We start from the raw sequence: 19,756 nt of genomic DNA on the forward strand, positions 1-19,756 counted from the left end.
AGCTCGATGACAGAGGATGGGATGACTTTGGATCTAGCCTGGAGGCGACGAAGATTGAACAGCATCCCCAGCATCGAAGAACTGACCACACTTGACTAGCTACGTTGGGCAGGCCACACCATCCGCATATCTGACACGAGACTTCCAAAGCTAGTACTCTACTCAGAACTCCTACACGGCAATCGTGAACCAGGTGGGCAGAGGAAACATTACAAGGGCACCCTCAAAGTCTCCTTGATAAAGTGCAACATCTACACCGGCACTTGGGAATCCCTGGCCCAAGACCGCCCAAAGAGGAGGAAGAGCATCTGGGAAGGTGTTGAGCACCTCGGGTCCCGTCGCCGAGAGTATGCAGAAAACAAGCGCAGGCAGCGGAAGGAGCATGTGGCAAACCAGGCTTCCCACCCACACCTTCCTTTAACCATTGTCTGTCCCACCTGTGACAGAGACTGTAATTCCCGTATTGGACTGTACAGTCACCTGAGAACTCACTTTTAGAGTGGAAGCAAGTCTTTCTCGATTTTGACGGACTACCTATGATGATAGCGCAGGCATTGTATATATAGTGTACACATTGTATATGTACAATGGACATGATCTTCACCAAGTGATAAATCCAAGAAAAATGTAGGGAGCAGCATCAACCTCTGTACATGGCTTTCTTTGACCTCACAAAGGCCTTCAACTCTTCTCAACTGCAAAGGATTATGGAGTGTCCTTCTCAAATTCGGCTGTCCTCAAAAATTCGTCATCATCCTATGCCTGCTTCACGATGACATGCAAGCCGTGATTCTTACCAACGGATCCAACACAGACCCAATACAAGTGCAGATCGGGGTCAAGCAAGGCTGTGTCATCGCACCAACGCACTTCTCAATCTTCCTCACTGCAATGCTTCATCCCACCCGTAACAAGCTCCCCGCAGGAGTGGAGTTAATTTACAGGACAAGCGGGAAATTGTTCAACCTCTGACGCCTCCAGTCCTGATCCAAGGTTGTTCCAACCTCTGTCGTTGAATTACAATATGTAGATGACGCTTGCGTTTGTGCACACTCAGAGTCTGAACTCCAAACCATTGTTGACACCTTCACTGAAGCGTACGAGAGTCTGGGCCTCATATTAAACATCAGTAAGTCAAAGGTCCTCTACCAACCTGACCCCGCCACACAGTACTGCTCCCCGGTTATCAAGCTCCACTATGAGACCTTGGACAATGTGGACCACTTCCCATACCTTGGGAGCCGACTATCAGCAAGGACAGACATTGATGACGAAATCCAACACCGCCTTCAGTGTGCCAGTGCAGCTTTCAGCCGCCTGAGGAAAAGAGTGTTCAAAGACCAGGATCTCAAACCCGGCACCAAGCTCATGGTCTATAGAGCAGTAGTGATACCCGCCCTCCTATATGCTTCAGATACATGGACTATGTACAGGAGACACCTCAAAGCAATGGAGAGGTACCACCAATGCTGCCTCCGCAAAATCCTGCAAATTAATTGGCAGCTTAGGTACACTGACTTCAGCGTTCTCATGCAGGCCAACATCCCCAGCATCGAGGCATTGGCCACCCTCGACCAGCTCCAGTGGGTGGGCCAAATTGTCCGCATGCCCGATGCTAGACTCCTGAAACAAGCATTCTACGCTGAGCTACATCACGGCAGGCAAGCCCCAGGAGGGCAGAGAAAACGCTTCAAGGACACCCTCAAAGCATCCTTGAAAAATTGCAACATCCCCGCCGACTCTTGGGAATCCTTGGCCCAAGACTGCTCAAAGTGGAGGAGGAGCATCCTAGAAGACACCGAACCCTTCGAGTCTCTTCGCCGGGAGCATGCGGAAGCCAAGTGCAAAAATCGGAAGGAGCGTACAACAAATCAAACACCCCATCCACGCGTCCCTCCAACCACCGTCTGCCCCACCTGTGACAGAGAGTGTAGATTCCGCATTGGTCTCATCAGGCACCTTAGAATTCATTTTAGTGTGGAAGCAAGTCATCCTCGACTCTGGGGGACTGCCTAAGAAAAAGAGTGTGCACTGTATATTTAGTGCACACATTGTATATATAGTGCACACACTATTTATAGTGAACACTGTTTTAGTGCGCATATTGTGTATATAGTGCACACTGTGTATATATCTTGCATGTATTGTGTACATAGTGAACACATTGGTTTTAGTGCAGTATATATAATGCATACTATATATAGTGCACACTGTATAGTGTACATACTGTATATAGTGCACACTGTATATATCGTATACACTATATATAGTGCAGTGTATATAGTGCACACACTGTGTATATAGTGTGCACACACTATATATACTATACACTATATATAGTGCAGTGTGTATATAGTGCACACACTGTAGTGGACATTGTATATATAGTGCACACACTGTGTAGTGTGTATAATGTATACACACTGTATGTGTACATAGTGTACACTGTATATACATAGTGCACACACTGGTTTAACTGCACACATGGTGTGAACACCATGTCATGGATGCAGTGAGTCGGCGCGGCTTGAGGATCGGTCCCTGGCGGGGCGGCGGCCGGCGCGGTGTTGGTGTCTCTCGGTCTGTCCCGCGCTGCGGGTCCGAGGAGCTGTGCGCGCCAGTCGGGCTGAAGGTGAGTGTTGAGTGCCGGGCCGCGGTGGCGGGGAGCCGCCGCCGCCTGGGTCGTGTGTCCAGCCTGGCTGTTTAGGAAATGTCGAGGCCTGCGAGTTGTGGTGATTCGCGCGGCGAGAAGCTGCGGGGCCCGAAGTGGGGCTTAAACTGGCGGAGAGCACGGAGGGGCATGGCGGCCCCGGGTCTCTCCGGGCCTTGAGCCGGGTCTGTCGGGACCCTGGGCCTTGAGCCGGGTCTGTCGGGGCCCTGGGCCTTGAGCCGGGTCTGCCGGGGCCCTTTTGCTGCAGCCGCGGCTCCGGTTTTGTTTGTGGTGCGAGAACCTCGGGTGGGCGGGGAGCGAGGTGAAGAGCAGCCGCTGCTGGTGCCGCACTCAGCGAGCCTGAGCCCGGCTGGTGTCGCCGGTCCCCGCCGCCCTTCGCTCGCTCCTCTTTCTGAGCCCCTGAAAGTGAGTCACTGGGTTTTTGTTTTGAGACTTGCTGCTGCTGCAACTATTTCGTTTTGAGGGAAAGTTCAGACACAACGTCCTGTATCTTTTGACTTTTATTTTAAAGTCTGTATCGCGCTCAGCCTTAGCTGAGGGGGCTGCAGGATGTTAATTAATACTGTATTTAAAAGAGGAATACACCCTTTTTAAATTTGAGCAAGAAGTTTGATTTGGTTGGACTGTTAATATGCCTGTCGGCCCACTTGATGGCGAATTTCAGTTATTTTGGTTGTATGAAGAAATTCGCGCTGAATGGAAAGAGGTGGATATGAAATTTATACACACAGGTAGTGAGAGGTCCAGTCAGTTTCGATAATCTTCCATATTTAATTCTCGAGTTAATACTAGATTTATAATGTTGTAATAATCAATGTTCGTTGCATCATGTATTGTAGCCTCACTTCCTGATTTAAAAAACCCACTGATTTTCATTCCGTGTATTCTAATTCTTTTATAGAAACATACAAAATAGGTGCAGGAGCAGGCCATTCAGCCCTTCGAGCCTGCATCACCATTCAATATGATCATGGCTGATCATGCAACTTGAGTACCCCATTCCTGCTTTATCTCCATATCCCTTGATCCCTTTAGCTGTAAGGGCCACATCTAACTCCCTTTTGAATATATCTAATGAACAGGCCTCAACAACTTTCTGTGGTAGAGAATTCCACAGGTTCACAATTCTCTGAGTGAAGAAGTTTCTCCTCACCTCGGTCCTAAATGGCTTACCCCTTATCCTTAGACTGTGACCCCTGGTTCTGGACTTCCCCAACATCGGGAACATTTTTCCTGCATCTAACCTGTCCAATCCAGTCAGAATTTTATGTTTCTATGAGATCCCCCCTCATCTAAATTCCAGTGAATATAAGCCTAGTCGATCCAGTCTTTCTTCATACTTCAGTCCTGCCATCCTGGGAATCAGTCTGGGGAACCTTCGCTGCACTCCCTCAATAGTAAGATTAGGAGACCAAAACTGTACACAATATTGAAGGTGTGGCCTCACCACGGCTCTGAAAACTGCAGTAAGACCTCCCTGTTCCTATACTCAATTCCTCTCGCTCTGAAGGCCAATGTGCCATTTGCCGCCTTCATTGCCTGCTGTACCTGCATGCCAACTTTCAATGACTGACGTACCATGACATCCAGGTCTCATTGCACCTCCACTTTTCCTAATCTGTCACCATTCAGATAATCTGCCTTCCTGTTTTTGCCACCAAAGTGGATAACCTCACATTTATCTACATTATATTGCATCTGCCATGCATTTGCCCACTCACCTAACCTGTCCCAGTCACCCTGCAGCCTCTTAGCGTCCTCCTCACAGCTCACACTGCCACCCAGCTTAGTGTCATCTGCAAACCTGGAGATATTACATTCAATTCCTTCATCTAAATCATTAATGTATATTGTAAATAGCTGTGGTCCTAGCACTAGTCACCGCCTGCCATTCTGAAAAGGACCGGTTTATTCCTACTCTTTGCTGCCTGTCTACCAACCAGCTCTCTATCCTCGCCAATACATTACCCCCAATACCATGTGCTTTAATTTTGCACACTAATCTCTTGTGTGGGACCTCATCAAAAGCCTTTTGAAATTCCAAATACACCACATCCACTGGTTCTCCCTTGTCCACTCCACTAGTTACATTCTCAAAAAATTCTAGTAGATTTGTCAAGCATGATTTCCCTTTCATAAATCCATGCTGACTTGGACCGATCCTGTCACTGCTTTCCAAATGTGCTGCTATTACATCTTTAATAATTGATTCCAACATTTTCCCCACTACTGATGTCAGGCTACCCAGTCTATAATTCCGTGTTTTCTCTCCTTTTTTTAAAAAGTGGGGTTACATTAGCTACCCTCCAATCCATAGAAACTGATCCAGAGTCTATAGAATGTTGGAAAATGACCACCAATGCATCCACTATTTCTAAGGCCACTTCCTTAAGTACTCTGGGATGCAGAGTATCAGGCACTGGGGATTTATTGGCCTTCAATCCCATCAATTTCCTAACACCATTTCCTGACTAATGAGAATTTCCTTCAGTTCCTTCTTGCTAGACCCTCAGTCCCCTATTATTTTCGTGAGGTTATTCGTGTCTTCCTAAGTGAAGACAGAATCAAAGTATTTGTTCAATTGGTTTGCCATTTCCTTGTTCCCCATTATGAATTCACCTGATTCTGACTGCAACGGACCTACATTAGTCTTTGATAATCTTTTTCTCTTCACTTATCTATAGCAGAACAAGTACTGTTGTTTGAAAATTTGTAACAGAGCTGTACATGAAATTGGATTGTGTGAATGTTGAATAAAAAAAACACTAGTGTAACTTATTTTTTAGTATTGCACCTAAATGAATACTGCTCCATAAGTTAATACCTCTCCATAAATTAAAACTCCAGTTTGTGTTTGAGTAGTGTCACAAGCTCTAATGGGTGACCTTCATGATTTGGATTGTGATCTGGAATGAGATTTTAAGGGAGTCAAGACTAAATGTTTGCGGGTGGTAAATAATTGGATCAGGGCAAATAGATGTAATTTAATACCAATTTTAAAGTTATTCCTTTTGTCCTTGTATTTATGTATCTGTTGAAAATGCCTATGTAAACTTGTCACGTAATTAATCTGCCAGTGGTGACACTGCAAGTGTAATGGCAGTATAATGGGTGTACATGGGCAATTTCTCTTATAAATCTGGGCACAAGAATTGATACGGGTACGGTAGCATAGTGGTTATGTCACTGGACTAGTAATCCAGATGCCTGGATTAATAATCTGGAGAAATGAGTTCAAATCTCGCCACGGCAGCTGGGGAATTTAAATTCAGTTTATTAAATACATCTGGAATTAAACTAGCATCAGTTGTGGGGATTATGAAACTACCGGATCATTGTAAAAACCCATCTGCTTCACGAATGTCCTTTTTAGGGAAGGAAATCTGCCATCCTTACCTGGTCTGGCCTATATGTGAATCCAGATCCACAGCAATGTGGTTGACTCCTGCACCTATTTTCTATGTTTCTATCAAAAGGGAGTTAGATGAAGATCAAGGGGTATGGCGAGAAAGCAGGAAGGGGGTACTGAAGTTGCATGTTCAGCCATGAACTCATTGAATGGCGGTGCAGGCTAGAAGGGCTGAATGGCCTGCTCCTGCACCTATTTCCTATGTTTCTATGACTCTTAACTGCGCTTTGAAATAGCCTAGCGAGCCACTCAGTTATATAAGGCGGATCACAGCTTCTTGAGGGAAACTAGGGATGGGCAATAAATATTGGCCTTGCCGGCGACACCCACATTCAGTGAACGAATTGAAAAAAAAGGTTGACAGTAAGTGTGCTCAGATGTACAATTTTTAATATTGATAAGATGGGCAGAAAGTGTCTTTCCTCCCCTCCCCCCTTTCCCCGCCTCTGCACCAGCTTAACATCTGTAACACCTCTAACTTTTTCCAGTTCTGACAAAAGGTCATCGACCTGAAACATTAACTCTGTTTATCTCGCTGCCTGACCTGCTGAATATTTCCAGCATTTTCTGTTTCTATTTCAGATTTCCAGTATCCACAGTATTTTGCTTTTGGAAAAAGTGTCAGTATGCTTTGTCAATAAATATGAAGTTGACATTTTTACTTTTTTAAGAAAAGTATTAATTGTACTGGGGGAGAAACTGGTTATGTAGCAGAGCAGAGAGATTTGGGGTTCAGGTTCACAAAACATTAAAAGCAGCATTTTAAGTGGGTAACACCATTTTTTTTTAAGGGTAATGGAATACTGGGTTGAATGGCAAGTGATATAGAACATAAAAGCATATCTATTGGTGAATCAATATTTGGAGTATGATGTGTGGGTTTGGGCTCCACGTGAGTGAGAGAGAACAAAAAAGAAGAAACAGACTTGAAAAATTGGTAATGTTTTCATTAGAACAAGGGAGATTATGGGGTGAGGTTTGGACTATTTCAAATGATTCAGTGGTCTTACACCTGAGAACATAGAAGATTAAATGCAAGAGATTTAGGACAGAGAACAGGAGAAACTTGCATAAGAACATAAGAAATAGGAGCTGGAGTTGGCCATTTGGCCCTTCGAGACTGTTCTGCCATTCAGCAAGATCATGGCTGATCTTCTACCTCAACTCCACCTTCCCGCACTATCACCATGTCCCTTAAATCCTTTCGTTCCCCAAAAATTATCAACATCTATACTGAATATACTCAATGACTGAGCATCCACAGCTCTCTGGAGTAGAGAATTCCAAATATTCAGAACGTTTTCAAGACATTTCTGCTCATCTCTGTCCTAAATGGCTGACCCCTTATTTTGAGACTGTGACTCTGTGTTCTAGATTTCTCCAACCATGGGAAACATCTTCTCAGCATTAATCCTGTCAAGCCCCTTAAGAATTTTATATGTTTCAATTAAATCACCTCTCATTCTTCTAAACTCAAGGGAATATAGGCCTAGTGTACTCGATCTCTTTTCATGGGGCAATCCCCTCATCCCAAGGAACCAGTCTAGTGAATCTTCGTTGCACTCCCTCTGAGGCAGGTATCTCTTTCCTGAGGAAAGAAGATCAGAATTATACATAGCACTCCAGGTGTGGGTGGCCTCGCCTATGCTCTGTATAATTTTAATAAGACTTCTTTACTCTTGTACTCTAGTCCCTTTGCAACAAAAGCTAACATACCATTTGCTTTCCTAATTGCTTGCTATATATGCATGTTAACTTTCTGTGATTCATGTACAAGGACACCGAGATCCCTCTGAATGCAAACATTTCCTAGTCTCTTGCCATTCAAAAAATATTGTTCCTAGCAAACTTCACATTTCCCCTTCCATTTGCTATTTTCTTGCCCATTCAGTCAACCTGTCTATATCTGTCTGTAGTCTGTGTTCTTCTCACAGCTTACTTTCCCACCTAACTTTGTATCAGCAAACTTGAATATGTCACACTCAGTCCCTTCATCTAAGTCATTAATATTGATTGTAAATAACTGAGGCCCAAGCACTGATCCTTGCTGTACCCTGCTAGTTACAGTCTGCCAACCTGAAAAGGTCCTGTTTATTCCTACTCTCTGTTTTATGTCCGTTAACCAATTTTCAATCCATGCCAATATATTACCCCCAATTCCATGAGTCGTAATTTTGTGTAGTAACCTCTTGTGTGGAATGCTTTTTGAAAACCCAAATACACTGCTTCCACAGGTTCTCCCTTATCCATCCTACTAGTTACATCTTCAAAAAACTCTCCAAACACGATTTCCCTTTCATAAAACCATATCATATTACATAGAAGGTTGTGAGGCTGTGGAATGCACTACAGGAGTAAATGATTGAAGCAGAGGCCATGTCAGCATGCAAGAATAGGTTAGTTAGGTGGTTGATGGAAAGGGGAATGAAGGAATATGGGAACAGAGCAGGCACATAGGACTAGAACTGCTGCTCCATGTTGGGGTAAATACCAACATGGTCTGGGATGAATAGCCTGTTTCTGTATTGTAAGAAGGTGACCCATGGATGGCGAGAGGAAGAGATAAACCCAATTTTAGTTAGCACCATGTTTTTAAAATGCCTGTGCTCTGTGTCTCTCGGCCCACCTAACATTTGAAGTAAGTTTCCAGCCGATTGTTATAACAGCTGGTTGTATGATTGTCAAGTGCACAGCTCACTGGCATTGTTTTAAAATTAGTTTGGATTAAATTGCTGGCAAGTGCGTTGCCACTACAAGCAACTGTTAAGAGTAACCAGGTGTAAGTGTATTTCACTCTTGGATAGTTTGAGAGATGCAGAACAATGCACATTAAAACTTGCTGCGAATTAATATTAAAATTTCATGGTCTAACACTTCTGTCATCAAACAGCATGTCCTTTTTGAGTTATCGTGAGTGACACCATAGGAGATCTCCCAGTATAACAATATTCTGTCTTACGCATTTGTGTCCTTGCCGTTCAGGGGTTATCGTCACAAATGCAAATGTCTGTATCTCACTTCCCATCTGATCTCTAATTAATCTGGGTAAAACGCCTTGTGGCTTTAAAAGGACCTGCTACTACCATTATTGCAGAGATTTACACTTAGCAGCATAATGATACGTAAAGTGTCGCATGATATAATCTTGTTCTTTTTAGAAAGCAGTATATCTACTGACCTACTGGGAGCAGCACCATGGGAGATCTACCTATTGTCACCCAGCCAAGAAGTCCCTAACATATGGAAAAGAAAGGCTATCCCAAAATGTTCCGCAACCAGTAACAGTTTGGAAGTATAGTCACTATTGTAATGTAGGAGAAATTGGCAGCAAATTTATCCACGGTCCCACAAACAGCAGTGAGATAAATAAATTATTTGATTATACTATTTTTTTTAAACGATGTTGGCAACTCCCCAGCTGCTCTTCAAATAATGCCGTGGGATCTTTATGGCCACCTGAGAAGACAGACAGGACGTTAGTTTAATATCTTTTTAACCAATAAGAGAATTAAGCGTTACGGGGAGAGGGCGGGTAAGTGGAGCTGAGTCCACGGCTAGATGAGCTATGATCTTATTGAATGGCAGAGCAGGCTCGAGGGGCTAGATGGCCTACTCCTGTTCCTAATTCTTATGTTCTTATGTAAAATCATCATCATAGGCAGTCCCTTGGAATCGAGGAAGACTTGCTTCCACTCCTGAAGTGAGTTCTTTGATGGCTGAGCCACATACTTTGTCACAGGTGGGACAGATAGTAATTGAGGGAAGGGGTGGGTGGGAGGGACTGGTTTGCCACACGCTCGTTCCTCTGTCTGTGCTTGATTTCTGCATGCTCTCGGCGTTGAGACTCGAGGTGCTCAGCGCCCTCTCAGATGCACTTTCTCCACTTAGGGCGGTCTTAGGCCAAGGACTCCCAGCACTTCTGACAATACAGCACTCCCTCAGTGTTAGTAAAGATTATGTGCTCAAGTCCTGGAGTGGGTCTTGAACCCAAAACCTTTTGACTTGGGTGAGTTCCAACACTGAGCCAAGCCTGGTATCACTGCAGCCATTATTTATGGTGACTGAATAAGTCAATTTGCATTTTTGTCATGTGCTTCTCAGACTTTTATCTGTCTTCTCGGAATTGATTTATGTAATTCTGGCCAATTTTACGTGACGGCCATAAATGAGTAACATTGCAGTTTAGCTTTGACATTTTGGTATTTCAGAATTCATTCTCATTTTTATATCAGCAACTTTTTTTCATTCTTTTTTAAATTCTTATGTGCAATAGCCCTAAAAGGTAAATCACTTTGTTCTGGCTTGCATGTTATTTATTCTTTTTGTTCCAACAAGAGGATTATCTTGAACTAGTGCTAATTTATCTGGATCCCTGCAGAAAAACTGAGGCATGACTTTTAAACGCAGGAAGTGAAATGAGAAAGATAAGTTCAGGATTTGATAGGTGAAATAGCAATTTGCATTTCTTTTTGTATAATCTGGTGAAGTATCTGTCAAACACACAGATTGGAGATCTGTGAGTTTTTTTTCTGAAATAGCATATTTCCATTGATATTTGTCATGGGTAGTCTGGGATCTTGGAGCACAGTTGTGAATGTTTAGATGCTGACTTGCTGTGTTCCTTTTAAGACTATTGCTCGAGCACTTTCTGCGGTAATCAAGATAATTGCGCTTGTGAATTCCTTGGGTGAATTCCACATTAGTAAATTGCTTATAAATTATAGGCTCAGATCAATGGCTGACTTTCTTGATGTTGAGCTGGAGGAAGTTGTGTCTCATCCAGACCTTGATGGTGGATATTCTGACAGCACACAGGCAGTCAGCTGGTCGAGAGAAGCAGTGGTGGGGTAGAGCTGGGTATCTTCAGCTTGCAGTTGATTGCGGCTCCACTATGGGATACAGCGGACATGATCTTTACGGTGCGACGACTGCAAGAAAAATGCAGGGAACAGCGCCAACCCCTCTACATGGCCGCCTTTGACCTTACAAAGGCCTTTGACACTGTCGATCACGAGGGACTATGGAGCGTCGTCCTCCGTTTCGGCTGCCCCCAAAAGTTTGTCACCATCCTCTGCCTGCTCCACGACGACATGCAAACTGTGATCCTGACCAACGGATCCATCACAGACCCAATCCATATCCAGACCGGGGTCAAGCAGGGCTGCATCATCGCGCCAACCCTCTTCTCGATCTTCCTCGCTGCAATGCTCCACCTCTCACTCAATAAGCTCCCCGCTGGAGTGGAACTAAACTATAGAACCATTGGGAACCTGTTCAACCTTCGCCGTCTTCAGGCCAGATCCAAGACTGTCCCATCCTCTGTCGTCGAGCGCACATTCAGAGACTGAATTCCAAGTCATAGTCAACATCTTTACTGAGGCATACGAAAGCATGAGCTTACACTAAACATCCGGATGACAAAGGTCCTCCACCAACCTGACCCCGCCACACAGCACTGCCCCCCGCAGTCATCGATGTCCAGGGCCGCGCCGTGGATCATCTGGACCACTTTCCATATCTCGGGAACCTATTATCAGCAAGGGCAGACATCAACGATGAGGCTCAACAACGCCTCCAGTGTGCCAGCGCAGCCTTCGTCTGCCTGAGGAAGAGAGTATTCGAAGATCAGGCCCTCAAATCTGGCACCAAGCTCATGGTCGACAGGGCTGTCGTGATACCCACCCTCCTGTCTGGCTCAGAGACGTGGACCATGTACAGTAGACACCTCAAATCGCTGGAGAAATACCACCAACGATGTCTCCGCAAGATCCTGCAAATCTCCTAGGAGGACAGACGCACCAACGTTAGCGTCCTCGATCAGGCCAACATCCCCATCATCGAAGCACTGACCACACTTGACCAGTTCTGTTGGGCGGCCCACATTATTCATATGCCCGACACATGACTCCCAAAGCGAACGCTCTACTCTGAACTCTTACACGACAAGCGAGCCCCAGATAGGCAGAGGAAACATTTCAAGGACATCCTCAAAGCCTCCTTGATAAAATGCATCATCCCCACTGACACCTGGGAGACCCTGGCCAAAGACCGCCCTAAGTGGAGGAAGAGCATCCAGGAGGGCACAGAGCACCTCGAGTCTCATCGCCGAAAGCAAGCACAGGCAGTGGAAGGAGCGTACGGCAAACCAGTCTTCCCACCCACCCTTTCCTTCAACCTGTGACAGAGGCTGTAATTCCCATATTAGACTGTTCAGTCACCTAAGAACTCACTGAGTCGAAGCAAGTCTTGATGAAGATGGATAATACTACCAAGGGGTGGGCAGCATATGGAAGAGGATGGGTCCGAGGATAGATGGACAGGTGACTAAGTGGATGGGAAGAGAACCAGTTGTTGCTGATGCACTGGCTGCGTTTGCAGAGGTAGGAATCGAATCACGCAAGGGCAGCCACCTGGAGCTGGTTGATGGAGGAGGGGTGTCAGCAGAAGATGGTATGGTGTTAATGCTGTGCAAAGAGCAAAATGCTATGATTGAAATATTGTAGAAATTAAAAGATATCTAGCAATGTGTATTGTTTTAAAAGTAACCAAGTGATCAAAAAGTCATGTTTTACATGTTGTTTATGGTTTGATACAACCAAAACAAAAGGTGCTTGCTGATCTGTATTGGCTCCAGGTCCAGCAACGCCTTGAATTTAAAATTCTCTTCCTTGTATTCAAATTCCTCCATGGGCTCACCCCTCTCTATCTCTGTAACCTCCTCCAGCCCTACAACTCTCAGAGAACTCTGCGTTCCTCCCATTCTGGCCTCTTGTGCATCCCCAAATTCTTTTGCCTCACCATTGACGGCTGTGCCTTTAGCTGTCGAGATCCTAAGCTCTGGAATTCCCTCCCTAAACCCCGCTGCCTCTGCCCCCTCTTTTTCCTTTAAGACATTCCTTAAAATCTATCTCTGACCAATATCTCCTTCTGTGGCTTAGTGTTGAATTGTGGTTGATAACACTCATTTGAAGTGCCTTGGAATGTTTTACTTCATTAAAGGTGCTATATAAATATAATTTGTTGTATTTAAGGTAAAAAGAATGCTCTTCTGTAAGCCAGTCTCGTCGGTCACCTACATTTATAAAACTTACTTCAGAAAAGATTGTTTGCCTCAGATAAAAGTCTTGAAATCTATAATTTACAATGTTTTCATCCCCAATCAAATTAGTTCATATATTTTGGGGTTTTTCACTCTACTGCATGGGCTGTAAAAACAGCAAGTGCTGATATTGTAGATGTAAGAAAGATCTATGTAAGGAATTATTTATTTTGAATTCTGAGCAAAAATCAATAGAAAAGCACGTGCTTTCCCTCTCCATCCCAACACAGTTAATAAAAAAAAAACACATGCCTGCTTTGAAGTATAAACTGGAAAAACAAAAATGTTCACTGTTTCCATATTTTTATACAATTTTTTTTTAAATTTTACCATCCAGCCCTTTGTTCTGTTGATAGTGAATGTTACCAGCTTCATCCAGATCCTAATGAATACTTTGCATCTGTTTTCATGAGAGGGGTGATGCAGACATTGCTATTTGGGAGGAGGAATATGAAATATTAGATGAAATAAGCATCGTGAAAGAAGACGTATTAAAGGGTTTAGCAGCTTTGAAAGTGCATATGTCCCCAGGCCTGGATGAAATGTATCTCAGGCTGTTAAGCGAAGCAAAAGAGGAAATAGCAGAAACTCTGACTCTCATTTTCCAATCCTCTCTGGCTTCAGCTGTGGTGCAGAGGACTGCTAATGTGGTACCTTTGTTTAAGAAGGGAGAAAGGAATAGACCAAGTAATTACACGTTAGTCAGCCTAACCTTGGCGATGGGAAAATAGTTGGAAAGAAGGACAGGATAAACCTTCATTTAGAAAGACACGGATTAATTAAGGGCAGTTAGCACGGATTTGTTAAGGGATGGTCCTGTCTGACTGACTTGATTGAATTTTTTGAGGAGGTAACAAGCAGGTTCGATTGATGTGGTGTACATGGATTAAAGCGAGGCTTTTGATAAGGTCCCACACTGCAGACTGGTCATGAAAGTAAAAGCCCATGGATCCAGGGCAAGTTGGATCCAAAATTGGCTCAAAGGCAGGAAACAGAGGGCAATGGTTGATGGGTGTTTTTGTGACCGGAAGGCTGATTTAGACTTGAATGTAGGGGGTATGATTAAGTTTGCAGATGATACTAAAATCGGCTGTGTGGTTGATAATGAAGAAGAAAGCTATAGACTGCAGAAAGATATCAATGTACTGGTCATGTGGGCAGAACAGTGGCAAATGGAATTCAATCCGGAGAAGTGTGAGGTAATGCATTTGGGGAGGGCTAACAAGGAAAGGGAATACACATTAAATGGGAGGATACTGAGAAGTGTAGTGGAACAAAAAAACCTTGGAGTGCAGGTCCACAGATCCCTGAAGGTAGCAGGCCAGGTAGATAAGGTGGTTAATAAGACATACAGAATGCTTGCATTATTAGCTGAGGCATAGAATACAAGAGCAGGGAGGTTATGCTTGAACTGTATAAAACACATGGGCCACGGATGGAGTACTACGTGCCGTTCTGGTCACCGCGTTACAGGAAGGATGTGATGGTCTGGAACTCACGGCCTGAAAAGATGGTAGAGGCAGAAACCCTCACCACATTTAAAAAGTACTTGTATGTGCACTTGAAGTGCTGTAACCTGCAGGACTACGGACCTAGAGCTGGAAAGTGGGATTTGGCTGGATAGCCTCTTGTTGGCTGGCACAGACATGATGGTCCGAAATGGCCTCCTTCCATACTGTAAATTTCTATGATCTACTTAGTATTATGGTGTTAAGTATTGAGTTAATCAGAACCAGGTATGACATGTAATATAGGAGTAGGTCAGTCAGTCCTTCGGGCCTGTTCCGCCATTCAATGAGATCATGGCTGATCTGCATCAACTGCATCTACCTGTCTTGACTCCATATCCTTTTATACCGTTGTCTAGCAAAAATCTTACCGATCTCAGATTTAAGATGTTTTACATTTGAGCTAAGCATCTACTGCCTTTTTGTGGAATAGAGTTCCACACTTCAACCTCCACACAAGTGTTTTCTAACTTCTCTCCTGAACGGCCTGGCTCTGATTTTAAGATTATGTTCCCTTGTCCTAGATTCCTCCACCAGCAGTAAAAGTTTCTCTCTACCCGACAATTCCTTTCAAAATTCTAAAACCTTCAATCAAATCACCTCCGTAACATTGCCTGCCTCCGTCCCGCCTCAGCTCTTCTGCTGCTGAAACCCTCATTCATGCATTTGTTGCCTCTAGACTTGACTACTCCAACTCACTCCTGGCTGGCCTCCCATATTGTACACTACGTAAACTTGAGGTCATCCAAAACTCAGCAGCCCCTGTACTAACTCGCACCAAGTCACAATCACCCCCTGTGCTCACTGACCTACATTGGCTCCCAGTTAAACAACGCCTCGATTTCAAAATTCTCATCCTTGTTTACAAATCACTCCATGGCCTTGCCCCTCCCTATCTCAGTAATCTTTTTCAGCCTCATAACCCCACAAGCTGTCTGCGCTCCTCAAATTCTGGCCTCTTGAACATCCCTCATTATAACTGCTCAACCATCAGTGGCTGTGCCTTCAGCTGTTTGGGCCCTAAGCTCTGGAACTCCCTCCCTAAACCTCTCCGCCTCTCTACCTCTTTCCTCCTTTAAGACGTTCGTTAAAACTTACCTCTTTAAACAGGCTTTTGGTCATTTGCCTTAATTTCTTCTTTCTTGGCTCGGTGTCAAATTTATCCGTTTTGACTTGTAATTCTGCTGTGAAGTGCCTTGGGATATTTTACTACGTTAAAGGTGCTATATAAATAAAAGTTATTATATTCTAGCCCTCCTGATTGTAAGGACTAACATTTCATTAGCCTTTTTGATTTTTTTGTACTTGATTACTACATATTGGTGATCTGTGTACATGGACACCTAAATCTCTTTGCACATCCACTGTTCCTAGCTTTTCACCATTTTAAATAATCTGTCTGCTTATTGGTCCGAAATGGATGACCTCACACTTGCCTGCATTGAAATCCATCTGCCACAGTTTCGCCCTCACTGTTTCTATCAATGTCTCTTTGTAATTTTATGCTCCCGTCTACACTATTTATTATACCATATCTTTCTAATAATTACACTGAGCAATTTATCTTGGCCAAGGTTACTTTTTTTTTATCTACTTCCAGATTCTGATAACTATACACAACTATATAAAGAGGGACTTCAGCTGGGGGAGGGAAGGGATGTGTCCTTTCTGGCTTCTGAAGTCTAAATGGATCATGTTACAATGTACAAAGTTAGGCTTGGCGGTTCCATTTACACATTCCAGAGAAACTTCAGGGTGTGGCTTCCCCTCCAAGGGGACCAATCAGCAATCGGGTCATGCGATAATGGCGAGCCAATCGGAGAAACGGCTGCAATTCAGCTCGTACAAATAAACACATCTATAAATGCAAGTCTATTTTTTGCCTGTGCTGCACCTGATTTACACTGACTTAATGGCACTTGTCCTGAATGGCACTTTGCTAATGGCAAGAATACCTGATTCTTACTTGATTCTGCTGTCTCTATTGCAATTTCTCTTTGCATATCTCTCCCTTTTCTGCTTCTCTCTTTTTGGTATCTTCTCCAAGTTCTAATGTTCTCTTTTTGTCTCCTTTTTGAGTAGAAGGTGGTGAGGGACATTGCAGAGAAAGGCCTGACTTAGGGCTGCAGACTGCATTTGAGGAAGTTTGCAGGGAAAATGTGCTTCCCTTCCCTTCGCTATCTTTTTACCTTCTCACTTCCCCCTCTCCTTTCTACAACTGCATCACTCCCATTGCTATCCCAGCCATTTCCCCTTTGAGCTTCCTACCCAACCCCGATATCCTCCCCTCCCTATTGCTTCGCTGTCACTTGTTTCACCCTAACCTTCACGCCCACCGGACATCCCAAAGTGCTTTACAGCCAACGAAGTACTTTTTGAAGTGGTGACACTATTGTAATGTAAGAAACTAATGTGGGAGATACTAATAGCACAAAGAATAGTTCAGAAATAAGAGGGACCAGACAGGGAGCAAATGCAAGGCTGTCTATGATGGGTTTGGATGCATGCAGTACGATTAAATAAGGTTGTTGAGCTGCAAGTACAAGTCACCACACAGGACTATGATATAGTGGCAATAATAGAGACTTGACTCAAAGAAGGGGACTTAATATTCCTGGCTACAGTGTATTCAGGAAAAATAAAGAAAAGGAGGGGTTTGGCAGTATTGATTAAAGAAACTATTATAGCACTGGAGAGGGTGATATAGTTGAAGGGTCAAAGGTAATCAATTTAGTTGGAATTAAGGAACAATAGAACTATGTGTGCTACTAGGTGTGAAAGGTCACCAAATAATGGGAAAGGAGATAGTGTAGCAAATTGCAGAAATATGCAAGAACTGCAGAGAAGTGATAATGGGGGACTTCAGTTGTCCTAATATAGACTGGGATAGTACCAGTGAAAAGGGCAAAGAGGGGGAGGAATTCCTGAAATGTGTACAAGGTAACTTTCTTGATCAGTGTGTTTCCAGCCCAACAAGGAAGGAAGCAGTGCTGGATCAAGTTCTGGGGAATGGAGTGGAGCATGTTTCAGTGGGATAGTATTTGGGAAACAGTGATCATAATACTATCAGGTTTCGAATAGATATGGATAAGGAACAATCAAGCATAAAAATACTTAACTGGAGGAGGGCTAATTTCAGTGAGTTGAAAGCAGGTGAATTGGTAGGCAAAACAGTAATTGAACAATGAAGGCCTTCAAAGAGATGATGATTCAGGTACTGAAGGGCATCCAAATCTAGAGCTCCTGGATGACTGAAGATGGAAAGATTGAAATTAAACCGAAAAAGGAAGCTTATGACAAATGTAATGTTCATATTGCAGTAGCGAACCCAGCGGCCAGATTGCATAATCACGGCAAAATTCATTGTAAATAAGAATATAGGAATTTATAATGGAGGAAAAATTGACATTGTGTGACAAAAATGTGGCACTAGGAAGTAAAAGCAGATGAGAATTGCATATAGAAACAGGACTATAAACAAACACTGCAAAGGTTAAAACCCTGTACAGAAATCTATTGGGATTAGTCTCTAACTAATGCATCCAGTTTAAAATCTAAAGGTTGGAAAAGTATGCTTAGTGGATCACGTACCTACTTTTGAAAGTATTTGTGAACAGTATTTAATGATTATCATTTAAATCGTGTGTTGCTTAGCTTCAGTGGCTTATAGTGTCTATCTCTATTCACTTTGCGGCAATTAACAATAAATGCTTGGTGGTAGTTAACAATAAATTAGGCTTGTCTCCTGATCCCAGTGGTATTTCTTGTAACATTACCGTAAGAAGTACTCTACAGAGCACAAGCCACAATTGAAATTATTCGTATTTGTGCCGATCTTTAGGGATTATGACCATATTATGCACTCACGAGATCTCTGCTATTTTGAATCCATAAAGAAAGACCTGTTTGGCGTTTTGAAGAACCCTGACATTTTCCTGCAGAATTTTTTTTTGTTGTTTACCATTTTTAGCAAAAACAACAGTATTTTCAAAGAGAACTATTTTGTATAATTTTTGTTTCTGCATGAAATCTCTGATCTTAAATTTGCTTCTATGTGTGGAACATTGCTTAATTTAGCAAATGTAAGTGTTGCTTGAAATCTGGATATTAATGTCTTATCAGCTAGAGGACCCACCAATAAACAAATTACATCCTTTTATAAATGTATTTTTTAACTTCCCAGTTACAGCAATTGGCTCATAATTGACCTCAGGATGTGCTTGTTTGCTGTACCTTTTCTTGTATTAAGAAGCTGATTGGGTAGAAGACTAGATTTCTGCTCTGATCTAATTTGACGTGGCAGCCTTAAAACAGCTCCACCATGACTGGCAAGTTTTAAGAAAGGCAGTCTGTTTAAACCCATTAAGAAAAGGCTATCCAAGCATGATTATTAACCTTGTTACATAATATGTTGTGCATTTCATGGTATGGTGAAACCTGTATAAACACACTTGTTTTTAAAAAAAAAATAATGCACTTACTGAGAGATCCAAATAACTTTCATGGTAAAATGTATGAGGCACTTTGAAACCAGGGGCAGGCACTCTTCAATGCACCAAGCCCTTTTTTTTGCAGCTTAAAACACTGGACACAGCCTGTTGCAAGGCTGCTGTATCTGGACCTTTCACTGAGTTGGGATCATTGGTGCTTCCCCTTGCAATTTGCTTCCTTTCTGCCCCCAAGAGGTCAGTGAATGCTGGTCTGTATGAGGCAGCAGCAGGTTTTGTGAATGGCTTTTGTGGAATGGGGAGCTCTTTACCCAACATGTATAATGACAAAGAAAGCACTCTATCTCTGGGATTGAGTGCTTGCACGGCTCTATCCCAGGGATAGAATGGTTTCTCTGCTGCAATGGATAATGAACTCGATTGTACTGAGAATTTTTGTAGTAACACCTGCAAAAAAAAAAAGACACTTGCTGACAGTTCCAAATAACTTGAATTGTAATAGATATAAATTACATCTTTGAAACCATGGACATGTGTAAATTATGAACTACAGACAGCCTTCAGTGCACTTGGTCCATTTACAACTTAAAACACCAGGCACACAGTTAAGTAAGTGCGAAG

The 19,756-nt window shown here is 43.3% G+C and overlaps 1 protein-coding gene across 5 annotated transcripts in view; it reads left to right on the forward strand.

Moving 5' to 3' along the window:
* Window positions 1-2,452: 2,452 nt before the first annotated feature.
* Window positions 2,453-19,756, forward strand: part of cnot6l (CCR4-NOT transcription complex, subunit 6-like) — a 122,692-nt gene continuing 105,388 nt past the window's right edge. For 3 of the 5 annotated variants that reach the window (XR_011589900.1, XR_011589901.1, XM_070871095.1), the window contains exon 1: window positions 3,325-3,402. Coding sequence is in view for 1 of the 5 variants with exons in the window: in XM_070871095.1 (XP_070727196.1) it covers window positions 3,384-3,402 (19 nt within the window). In the remaining 4 variants the exon portion in view is untranslated. Of the gene's footprint in view, window positions 2,633-3,324; window positions 3,403-19,756 lie in introns of those variants that run through there. The other 2 variants (XM_070871096.1, XM_070871097.1) reach the window with 2 other exon arrangements.

Source organism: Pristiophorus japonicus, chromosome 2 (genome assembly GCF_044704955.1).
Source record: "Pristiophorus japonicus isolate sPriJap1 chromosome 2, sPriJap1.hap1, whole genome shotgun sequence".
Classification (NCBI taxonomy): Eukaryota; Metazoa; Chordata; class Chondrichthyes; family Pristiophoridae; genus Pristiophorus; species Pristiophorus japonicus.